The sequence below is a fragment of the Thalassophryne amazonica genome, chromosome 2 (genome assembly GCF_902500255.1).
Source record: "Thalassophryne amazonica chromosome 2, fThaAma1.1, whole genome shotgun sequence".
Lineage (NCBI taxonomy): Eukaryota > Metazoa > Chordata > Actinopteri > Batrachoidiformes > Batrachoididae > Thalassophryne > Thalassophryne amazonica.
Genome location: NC_047104.1, coordinates 21,941,654 through 21,954,433, shown reverse-complemented (window position 1 = coordinate 21,954,433; position 12,780 = coordinate 21,941,654). Strand labels below are relative to the sequence as shown.

General features: G+C 41.7%; 1 protein-coding gene across 1 annotated transcript in view; it reads left to right on the top strand.

Moving 5' to 3' along the window:
• adamts17 (ADAM metallopeptidase with thrombospondin type 1 motif, 17) overlaps nt 1–12,780 on the top strand; it is a 448,852-nt gene that overhangs the window by 145,758 nt on the left and 290,314 nt on the right. Inside the window, exon 7 of the mRNA XM_034184238.1 lies at nt 7,072–7,115. Coding sequence (XP_034040129.1) covers nt 7,072–7,115 — 44 coding nt within the window. The remainder of the gene's footprint in view (nt 1–7,071; nt 7,116–12,780) is intronic.

The window sequence follows — 12,780 nt, the reverse complement described above, 5'->3', positions numbered from 1 at the left end:
AGCGAAGGGAGAGCACACGCATTGTGTTCTGCATGTGTCTGTTTATAATCTTCTCGCCCAGAAGAAAAAAGAGAGTGTTTACACAGGAGAGAAAAGTGAGAAAATGTTAATGCCTGTTTGAGAAAAGTGTATAAAGTGTGTAGTGAGGGGTTTTACAGCCTTAAAACATCTATAATAATTGCAAAAAAATAGCGCTGACTACTTCGCGGATTTCGCTTATCACGGGTTATTTTTAGAATGTAACTCCCGCGATAAATGAGGGACCACTGTAATCCATTACCATGGCAGTTTTGGTCCTAAATAAAAATGTTACACTGATGCAAAAGGTTGGTGAATTATCTGTAAATTGACAATATGCACACCTACAGAGATACTCAAATCTGTGAGATACATATGGACCTGTTTGAAATCGGGTCTCTCAAATCCTCACCGATAACTTCTTTGAGGGATAACGTTATAATTTCCAAAATAACTGGGTTGGGGCTCTTTTAAACAGGTGCAGTGAGTCGCAGGTTTATGGTCCATTTTCAGTCTGAACACGCCGTTTTCTTGGCAGCAGAGTGACTCCAAAAATGACGGCATCAATCCACAGTGACCACAGACACACCAAAGCAGATTTTCAGTCCTGGATGATTGTTCATTATCACTGTTCTCTGTGTAGTCAAACTCACTGTCATTACTGTCACTAAACATCCTAGTAGGTTCAAAAAGAAAACCCTGTCTGGTGTTACTACTCTCTGTCATCTCTGAACATAATAAAATTAAAAAATGCCTCGCAAAAATGTTGTGTTGTAAACATATGCCCATACACTGACATCACACTTCTGGGTTGACTGCAGTGCCTCTAGTGGCAGATTATTTTTAGCACATTTGTTTAGTGCAATGATTATTAATAGAAAAAAATAATTTTGAAAATAACTGCAGGTATTAGTTTGATTTACCATTTAGAATGAAACTATTACCCACAAAAAATTTAAAGGATGTCCCTTTTAAACTGGGTGTTTTTATATATCCAAAAGTGAGGTATTTCAGACTTAGTAGGTCTGCTCCATCACCCCAGCTGCCTGCCTTGCTCTGCCCAGGGATGAGGCCTAAACCACGGATCCATCGTGCGGCTCTGCCCACTGTCGCGGCTCGATTGATCCCACCAACTCATCAGTCCTCCCTCAGCTCGGTGTCACTCCGAAAAGTTGCTGGAAAAAAAAAAACTCCTTCCAGCAGGGTGATGGGAGACTTGTTCTACTGCGAGACAGTAGAACAAGAGAGACAGAATCAGATTCAGTCAGAGACACATGCGCAGTGAAGGCACAGTGAAAGCAGGGCGGACCAATTTTTAGAGGGGACCGTTCGGTCGGCGACACCAGCACACAGCCGTACACAATCTGATAAGTCAACAACAAAGCCTAAACTCCGCCCCCCACCTGGACTGGGTCATGTGGTCAAACTTTGCTGTTCAAGTCAGAACTCGAGCAGCTGCATTCTGGATCATCTGGATGGTTTTTAGCCAAAATCACAATTTCAACAAATGAGATTAGCAAACCCATCATTTTTTACAGTTTTTGGCATATACTTAACAACTTGGGTGATGACCTAATCAAAGTGTACCATAGTGGGTATCGTGGATGTAGCCACTGCTTCATCCATTTAATCCAGTCATTCGTAAGAAAAGCTCCCAAAGGCATCTTTAAATCCAGAATTAGATTTATTCCAAAATAGTAACCTAATGGCATACTGAGCCACTTTATACATGCTTCCCTTAGGCAGTATTATTAGACGGTATTGCTTAAATTTTCATTGTTACGCAGATGATACCCAGCTTTATCTATCCATGAAGCCAGAGGACACACACCCAATTAGCTAAACTGCAGGATTGTCTTACAGACATAAGACATGGATGACCTCTAATTTCCTGCTTTTAAACTCAGATAAAACTGAAGTTATTGTACTTGGCCCCACAAATCTTAGAAACATGGTGTCTAACCAGATCCTTACTCTGGATGGCATTACCCTGACCTCTAGTAATACTGTGAGAAATCTTGGAGTCATTTTTGATCAGGATATGTCATTCAAAGCGCATATTAAACAAATATGTAGGACTGCTTTTTTGCATTTACGCAATATCTCTAAAATCAGAAAGGTCTTGTCTCAGAGTGATGCTGAAAAACTAATTCATGCATTTATTTCCTCTAGGCTGGACTATTGTAATTCATTATTATCAGGTTGTCCTAAAAGTTCCCTAAAAAGCCTTCAGTTAATTCAAAATGCTGCAGCTAGAGTACTGACGGGGACTAGAAGGAGAGAGCATATCTCACCCATATTGGCCTCTCTTCATTGGCTTCCTGTTAATTCTAGAATAGAATTTAAAATTCTTCTTCTTACTTATAAGGTTTTGAATAATCAGGTCGCATCTTATCTTAGGGACCTCGTAGTACCATATCACCCCAATAGAGCGCTTCGCTCTCAGACTGCAGGCTTACTTGTAGTTCCTAGGGTTTGTAAGAGTAGAATGGGAGGCAGAGCCTTCAGCTTTCAGGCTCCTCTCCTGTGAACCAGCTCCCAATTCAGATCAGGGAGACAGACAACCCTCTCTACTTTTAAGATTAGGCTTAAAACTTTCCTTTTTGCTAAAGCTTATAGTTAGGGCTGGATCAGGTGACCCTGAACCATCCCTTAGTTATGCTGCTATAGACGTAGACTGCTGGGGGGTTCCCATGATGCACTGTTTCTTTCTCTTTTTGCTCTGTATGCACCACTCTGCATTTAATCATTAGTGATCGATCTCTGCTCCCCTCCACAGCATGTCTTTTTCCTGGTTCTCTCCCTCAGCCCCAACCAGTCCCAGCAGAAGACTGCCCCTCCCTGAGCCTGGTTCTGCTGGAGGTTTCTTCCTGTTAAAAGGGAGTTTTTCCTTCCCACTGTAGCCAAGTGCTTGCTCACAGGGGGTCGTTTTGACCGTTGGGGTTTTACATAATTATTGTATGGCCTTGCCTTACAATATAAAGCGCCTTGGGGCAACTGTTTGTTGTGATTTGGCGCTATATAAAAAAATTGATTGATTGATTGATGTATGAACTGCTGTCCTGTATTCAGACTGCTGCAGGTGAGTTTACCGCAGTGGCGGTTGGTGAAAAAAATCTTGATGGGGCTGGTGTGCCAATAGATTTCCCTGCCTACTACTGTACAAGCATTCAAATTTACAGTTGGAAAATGACTACAATTACACATTAATCATTTCATGTCCTTCTCTAAATCAGCAGTTTTACAGATAAAGTTAACCATTTACAGCTGTATTAGGCCTCATTTATAGTTTGGAAAAGAACAGTATCAAATACAATACAACACTCAAGTTCTTGAGCAAGGAACATTTCACCATTTGACACCAATTACACACATAGTGCACCAAACTGTATTTGCTGCCATTATCTTCAGCCAAACAGATCCTGGGTTTCACAGTGACACTCCCTCAACAGAACAGAAAATATCACCAAATTTAGACTCTTTCAAAATACTGACAAATTCCTCAGTTGGCTAAAGAACATTATGTACATACTACAGTATTCACACCACCTTCCGAGAGAGAGAGAGAAAGAGAGAGAGAGAGAGAGGCTCCATTTGTAAGAAGTGAGGCTGGGAGCTGGATCTAGTTGGTGTTGTGCTACTTCTTTTCCACCTACCAAACTCCTGGCCACCTACGTGAGCGCAGCCTGTGTGCGGCAGTTTGTGGTCGCTCCTTTATTCAAGGGTTCCCCCTCACCTCCCGTAAACTGTGTCCCAAAGTTCTTCAACTTCCTCCAGCAAAACACACGGAGACAAAAAATTAATAACCCAAACGTAGGTGGGGTTTTTGTTTCTGCCAAAAACAGCAGCACTTTCAGGGGTGACCCAAGCCATTAAATTTGGTGATCCTGATTGGCCAAATATTTATTATTTTTCCATAGCAACCATACACAATTGGTCCAGGGGTGAAAATTTTATCGCCCCCAAGCTATTAAATTTGGCGATGCTGATTGGCCAAATATTTATTATTTTTCTTTAGCAATCATACACAATTGTTCATTTCGCTGCATTTCAAGGGGATCTTTGAATGATCGCCCAAGAAGAGAAATGATACGTTCCGTCGGTGGAAATGCACTGTTGAATGAGAGTCAGTTGGTGGAAATGTTGTTTTAATAATTCAGATTACATGTAGGCACACTGTAAAAATAACTGACATTGATAATACTTTTTAAAATATATTTTATAATTTTTCCTCTCCATATCTGGGAGGGCAGCGCCCGAGCGCCCCCTATGGGCCACCTGCCACTGGTTTACCGCCACCAGCAGCACAGCACAACTAATGAGCCAATTACAAATGTGAACACAGATTACAAACACAGAAGCTTAGCACAGAGCTCTCCGAAATCACTCACTCACACAGCTTTTTTAAAAACGCACACACACAAAACAAATCCAATCCACTGTGCTGTAAGCCATCTGGAGGCATGAAGAGCTGTTAGGAGGCAGTTAGAATGAAAAGCTGGACTAATTTCTGATATGATTTTGTTTCGCTGCACTGAGGAAGTACAGAACATACCATTCAACGAGGTGAAGCAGAGTTGAATAATATGTTCGACCACGTCATGAAATATTCGTACTGTTGAAATCATAAACATTCATTATTTGTATATTAATTCCTAAGTGTGTTTCTGTGAAGGCTCTCAGTTGTCCAGGTGGTTTCCATAGTAGAGAAGCTTGAATCTTCGACTGGACTGGGTTGCTTGATGCGAGGAATCGCAGAAGCTTCCTCAGCTAAAATTCTTGCTCTGGTAGTCTGACTTCTATAAACAGAAGCCACAAAAGCTGGAGTTTTAAACCTAACCAGACCCCTCCTACCGAGAGGCAGACTGCTATAGGCTAGTGGCTAAACAATAGCTCTAATTAGCACCTATTGTGCTCTAGTTAGCACCCTCCTAATGACAGGGCAGCTGTCCCTCCTAACGATGGGACTGGCGCCTCTCCTGACGGCTCCCCTGACGACTCTCCTGATGACGTGAATGACTCATTACCATGAACAAAAGACTGAAACTGCTTTGACCTGAGTACCCCATTGTAAACGGGACAAAGCGTGTCTCAGACCCCTTCCCCGGTTAAGGCTGGGTTTCAACTGTTTCACATAAAATGCCTCCTTCACTCCTCTCTCAAACCATTTCCTTTCTCTGGCTAAGATTTTAATTTCCTTGTCCTCAAACGTGTGGTTAGTGTCTTTAAGGTGGAGATGAACTGCAGACTGAGGTCCACTGGCACCCTCTCTGCGGTGCTGGTATAGCCTTTTGTGTAACAGCTGCTTAGTCTCACCTATGTAGTGTTCGTTACAGTTTTCCTGACATCTGATAGAATACACTACATTGCTCTGTTTGTAACTAGGCATCCTGTCCTTAGGGTCAACTAATTTCTGTCTCATGGTGTTAACAGGTTTAAAGTAAACTGGGATTTTGTACTGTCTGAAGATCCTCTATAGTTTTTCCCCTACTCCTGCTAAATAAGGCAGAGACACTCCTCTTCTTCTTGGCTCCATCTCCTGTCTGTCTGGTCTCTTTGTTCTTTGAGACTTTTTCACTTTATCCAGCGACCATCGTGGGTAACCACATACAGTGAAAGCTTTCCGGACATGTTGTTGTTCTTTAGCCCTTCCCTCTGTAGTTGTGGACAGAAGTCAGACTACCAGAGCAAGAATTTTAGCTGAGGAAGCTTCTGCGATTTGAAGCGAAACGTCCTCGCGTCAAGCAACCCAGTCCAGTCGAACATTCAAGCTTCTCTACTATTCCTAAGTGTGATATTTTTGGAACACACAGCAGTCAGAGAATAGGGCCATCTTCAGACAAACAAACCATTCTGTGATTGTTTCACAGCAGTGACGCAAATGTTTACTCCTCCTGTCCTCTGGCCTTCTGCAGTCGAGCCTGACTGTCACAGATCTTTTGGGGGCCGATACTGACATAGACATAAAGTATTGTTTATGTACAAATGATACTTAGTTACGTAGTTTTGAATAAAATGCCTCACTCAAACAACTTCCCCTTTAATGTGTTACACAAAAATTATTAGTTTTCACTTGTTCACTTGTTCCTGTCATTTTTCATTGCAAAAACAAACTAACCTAAAACGGTCAGGACATGATTTGCAGCAGCAATAACACCATAACATACCAAGACATCATAACAAGATTTAGATGGAAAGAAAAAAATAACAATAATAGACTGTGTGACCTGTGCAGGAAACGTCAAGGGGCTGTATTCAAATCTGCATCTCATCTGAACTTCAGAATTCATTGACTGAACATGGACTCCATCCAGTGACAAGGGAGTCTGATTTTTTTTTTTTTTTTTAACCCCATGGCGTCCCGGGGACCCCAAACATTCAAATCCTAAATTGAACAGAAACACATTGTGAGTGTTATTATCAACTCCTCTGTGGTGGTGTAGAGAGGCAGAAATACAGAAATTGTTGCTGTCTAAATACTTATGACCCAAGTGTATCATCCCATCAGTGAAAGACGTCCCGCTCTTGAAGGGGAAACATGTTCACCTGCTTTGCTGAAATCAACTAGGAACTTCCAACAAATCAGTTGTGCTTTTGGTGAATCTTCTTCAGCTGACACCCTTCAGGTCATGACCCCACTCCCTTCATGCAGGCATTGGCAAGGCACTGGGTGAGAGGCGGCATTCACCCTGAACAGGACAACACCAGTTCATCACAGGGACATGTGTAGAGAGACAAACATAGTCACACCAATTCAGAGTCACTAGTTCATCTAACCTGCCTGTTTTTGAAAGCGGGGAGGAAGCTGGAATGCCTGGAGAGAACCCACACAAATACAGAAAGGAGCAGGCAAGAAGAGAACCTGGCACCTTCTTGCTGAGCGGCAGCAGTGCTAACCACTGAGCTACCATGCTACTCTTTAGATGATGCTAATTTCTCGTTGTAAAATGTTCAGGGTCATTCTGTTTGAACCTGTGCTTATGTTGTGTCTTCTGAAACGTGAGGCTGGTGATCGAGTTCACGTGGACTTAAATGTACTTTTTGCTCTTTCAGGACTGATTTCTGTGTTCATAAGGACGAACCCTGTGATACTGTGGGTGAGTGATGTCACACTCTCTCACTCTTCTGTCTTCTCCTCACCGTGCACATGTAAAAATAATCAATAAAATTCATCCTGAATCAGTGAAGGTAATCAGAGGACTTGTACACTACAGACCATGATATAAATGTCCAAGTAAATATGCGCCTGTCTATAACAGTGTTACTGATTATGTATGACTATTGTCACATGACTTCATTGTGAACTCATTCATACCAGTCACTTACAAAATTTTTGGCTGATCAATATATGCTAGAGCATCCATGGAGGTGTCTTGGCTGTGGAGTGGCACAAAGAAGCTGTGTTTTTCAGAGCATGTTATCCTTGACCTTTGACCAGCTGACCCCAAAATCTAATCACTTTGAGATAGCTATCTACATAATATTTCCACCAGTCTCAACATCTATCTCAACACAGATCTCTGCCTGACCCTAAGCTAAATTGAAATTTAGCATTTTACAGTCATACCCACACCTACTATTCAAGAATAAAGTATTCATACAGAAATACTAAAGTCTCAAGCTTGCTCCACTCCCTGCAGCTCAGGGCCGTGGGTCCTGGTCAAGATAAACATGCCCTTCAGATGCTCCATCTGAACCTGAACTCCACACACTGGATGGTGGCACCACTGTGCAGCCGGACAGTCCGTCTTGTGTGCAGGGACCTGCTCCTGAGATGTTTGGGAATGGCCACAGATCCTGTTTGGAACCAGCAGCATTAGATGAATGAAAGTGTGACAAACGATGGCCACACTTCCTTCAACAATTTAATTGCAATTTAATTTCATTTAAGTGTAGATTCCCGTGTTGCTGTAACTCAACCTTTTAGTTTCACCCCTTTCACAGTCAGTGAGGTGCATAAAGCCCTCAAACTTTTAAACAACTCAACATCTCCAGGACCTGACAATCTCGAGCCCTATTTCCTAAAAATAGCAGCTGACTTCATAGCCTCACCTTTGGCTCACCCTTTCAACCTTATTATTAGATACACTATTAAATGAAATTCCATCAATTTGTAAATCAGCTTTTCTTCTCTATTAAAAGGTGGTGATCCAACACTTGAACAATTTACAGACCAAAATCCAAACTATCTGCCTTGGCCAAACTACTGTAATCACTCATCAGTATTCAACTTAAAGAATTTCTCTCTGACAATAATATCTGATTTTTAGTCTGGTTTCAGGAAGTAACATAGCACAGCCACTGCTGCCTTAAAAGTACTTAATGACATCGTTACCACGCTGGACAATAAACATCATTGTGCAGCCCTGTTCATAGACCTCACAAAAGCTTTTGATACAGTTGATCATACATTATTGGAGCATAGGCTCACTGCATGCAGACTTTCAAATCAGACAGTAAAATGGTTTCATAACTACCTCTCAGGCCGGACTCAATGTGTGAAGATAGATGGATTCACATCAGAAACACTCACCATCATCAAAGGAGTACCACAAGGATCAGTACTAGGACCTCTACTATTAATTCTCTGCATCAATAACATAAATCAGAATATCTTAAATGCACATTTGCATTTCTACGCTGATGACACAATCTACAGCTCTGCACAGTCACCCGCACAAGCCATCACTCATTTACAGTCAGCTTTTGACATTATTCAAAATAATCTCCTTAATCTAAAACTCACCCTAAACTCAGGCAAAACAAAAGTCATGCTGTTCCCAAACACCAAATCCAACTTTCAAATCCTGCCACAAATCACCACCTTACAGGGAATTCAAATAGAATTTGTTAAACAATACAAATATCTTGGCATTTGGATTGACAATACACTTTCATTTGCACATCATATTAATCTGCTTGTAAATCGACTTAGAATCAGGTTGGGTTTCTTTTTTCGAATTCGGACTTGTTTGTCTTTTGAGGCCCGGAGGAGGCTTGTTGCCACCACTTTTATGCCAATGTTGGACTATGGCGATGCGTTGTACATGCACTCATCAGTGCAGAGTCTGAGAGCTCTCGTTACTGTCCATCATGGAGCTCTGAGGTTCATCACTGGCCTCAGAGCTCTTACACATCAATGTGTTCTTTATGCTCGTGTTGGTTGGTCCTCCTTGGCGTTCTGCAGGCTTCGGCATCTGTATTTACTCATTTATAATTTTTTACTTGGTCAGCTTCCTTGTTACTTGCAAATGTATATTTCTCAGAAATGTACTGGCTCCTATCATTTTCGTTCTGCCGACCATTTTTTCTTATTGTCGGTTCCAAAGGTCTGGTTGGAGCTGGGAAAGAAGGGTTTTCAGTTTGCTGCACCCTGTGCATGGAACCTTGAACAGAATGACCTAAAACTGAGGGACCTGGTCTCCTTAGAATCTTTTAAAGGACTTTTAAATGATAGTGATGCTGCCACATTAACATGTAGCTGTTTTAACTGATTATTTTTAATTATATTGTAAAACATGTCATTTCTGACCTTTCATACTGAAATTTGTTCACTGGTTGGCAATTGTTTTTGTAATTTTGTATGTTTCCTTCACTGGATTAAAAGCTACTATTAATGTATTTACATTAATTTGTTATTTAACCCTCTGGGGTCTGAGGGCATATTTTTGGACAGTTCACTCGCCTGGCATAAATGTTTTATTATTGCTGTTAACAGCTCTCCCTGCATCCCACAATCAAGTGTTGTGTCTCTTTTTTCAGGACAACCTGTGCTTTCAGAATATATATGTTTTTGTTGTGTTTTATAAGTGTAATAAAGGTTTACAATCAAAAATAGGCAAAGAAAAAATAAAGCGAAAAATAATTTTCCACACACATTTATTCAAAACCCACAGCAAACTATAATAAACAACTGTTTTGACACTTTATAAAGGTAATTTGAGGTCTTGTGTGAAAGACTGAACAACAAAAAGGTTCAAACAATAAACACAAATGCACATTTTGAACAATATATACAAAATGGTCTATGCATTTTGTTGTCCATTGATATGGTAAACAGTGCTTCACACAGAGAAAGCAACAGAGTTATCCAGTAACATTCACATGCAAACTAGTAGAGCAATCCTGATAGTTACACACTCTTTGTTTGAGCATGTGAGATTGTCATCAGAGGCTCTCCATGTGCTCCTGCTTTCACTGATCACTGTGCGTAATGGCGCAGGGCACACTGAGTATGTACTAATAGTATGTACTCATTGGAGCAACCAGGGGGCTATTCAAACAGGCCAACTAGTAACATATCACTCCTGAAAACGATCTTTGGCTTTTCACATGAGGTAAATCTGGCCTGCGATTGGATTTTGGAAAACCATGTGACGGTGAACCAATTCCGATTGGACACTCACATTGTGCACATCATCACACAGCTTCTATGAGGAGTACAAAGATGGCCGATGGCTGGCTCGAAAGTCTGGAGTTAATTTTTCAGCAAAAAAAAGTAAGGCTTATCCGTCGTATACAACAGCGTCGGCCCCAGAGGGTTAATTTATTAACTTAACACTTTCACACAAATATACAAAAAATAACTTTGATCTTACAAATACACTCAACAAAAATATAAACGCAACACTTTTGGTTTTGCTCCCATTTTGTATGAGATGAACTCAAAGATCTAAAACTTTTTCCACATACACAATATCACCATTTCCCTCAAATATTGTTCACAAACCAGTCTAAATCTATGATAGTGAGCACTTCTCCTTTGCTGAGATAATCCATCCCACCTCACAGGTGTGCCATATCAAGATGCTGATTAGACACCATGATTAGTGCACAGGTGTGCCTTAGACTGCCCACAATAAAAGGCCACTCTGAAAGGTGCAGTTTTATCACACAGCACAATGCCACAGATGTCGCAAGATTTGAGGGAGCGTGCAGTTGGCATGCTGACAGCAGGAATGTCAACCAGAGCTGTTGCTCGTGTATTGAATGTTCATTTCTCTACCATAAGCCGTCTCCAAAGGCGTTTCAGAGAATTTGGCAGTACATCCAACCAGCCTCACAACTGCAGACCACGTGTAACCACACCAGCCCAGGACCTCCACATCCAGCATGTTCACCTCCAAGATCGTCTGAGACCAGCCACTCAGACAGCTGCTGAAACAATCGGTTTGCATAACCAAAGAATTTCTGCACAAACTGTCAGAAACTGTCTCAGGGAAGCTCATCTGCATGCTCGTCGTCCTCATCAGGGTCTCGACCTGACTCCAGTTCGTCGTCGTAACCGACTTGGGTGGGCAAATGCTCACATTCGCTGGCATTTGGCATGTTGGAGAGGTGTTCTCTTCACGGATGAGTCCCAGTTCACACTGTCCAGGGCAGATGGTAGACAGTGTGTGTGGCGTCGTGTGGGTGAGCGGTTTTCTGATGTCAATGTTGTGGATCGAGGGGCCCATGGTGGCGGTGGGGTTATGGTATGGGCAGGCATCTGTTATGGACGAAGAACTCAGCTGCATTTTATTGATGGCATTTTGAATGCACAGAGATACCGTGATGAGATCCTGAGGCCCATTGTTGTGCCATACATCCAAGAACATCACCTCATGTTGCAGCAGGATAATGCACGGCCCCATGTTGCAAGGATCTGTACACAATTCTTGGAAGCTGAAAATGTCCCAGTTCTTGCATGGCCGGCATACTCACCGGACATGTCACCCATTGAGCATGTTTGGGATGCTCTGGACCGGCGTATATGACAGTGTGTACCAGTTCCTGCCAATATCCAGCAACTTCGCACAGCAATTGAAGAGGAGTGGACCAACATTCCACAGGCCGCAATTGACAACCTGATCAACTCTATGCGAAGGAGATGTGTTGCACTGCATGAGGCAAATGGTGGTCACACCAGATACTGACTGGTATCCCCCCCCTCAATAAAACAAAACTGCACCTTTCAGAGTGGCCTTTTATTGTGGACAGTCTAAGGCACACCTGTGCACTAATCATGGTGTCTAATCAGCATCTTGATATGGCACACCTGTGAGGTGGGATGGATTATCTCAGCAAAGGAGCAGTGCTCACTATCACAGATTTAGACTGGTTTGTGAACAATATTTGAGGGAAATGGTGATATTGTGTATGTGGAAAAAGTTTTAAATCTTTGAGTTCATCTCATACAAAATGGGAACAAATCCAAAAGTGTTGCGTTTATATTTTTGTTGAGTGTATTACAACATAAATATAATTTTTGTTTATTATTCTTGTATTCAGTGCATCTAAAACCACTGAAAATTAGTTAAAATAAGGCTTGCCAAGAATGTTTTAGTGGTATAAAACCATATAGCTATGAGCCACGATCACATAATTTACCTGTCACTAAAAAGGTCCTAGCTAGAACCCTGTCAATTAATTGACTGTTTCATGAATACCTCCAATTTGGATTTGGCGCTGGGATTGCTTGGGGACAAACCGCATCATCTGCCTACTGGAACATGTTTCAGACGTTGTGTGTGTCTGAGCTAGGGCTGAGGTAGGGCTGTTTATTATTATTTTTTTTTTTAAGCAGCAAGTCCACAATTTATTTATCGACCTCTGTCAAAGCCATTTAAAGATGTCAATTGTAACTCACCTGTCTGCTAGATTAAAGGCCAGTCTGTTGGAGCAAGAAAAGAGAATCATCTGCCATTTCACAGTGTGCAGTTATTATTAGTTCCTTGTTAATGTGCCTTTTTCCGTGGGGCAGCGCACGATCCTTTGGCATCA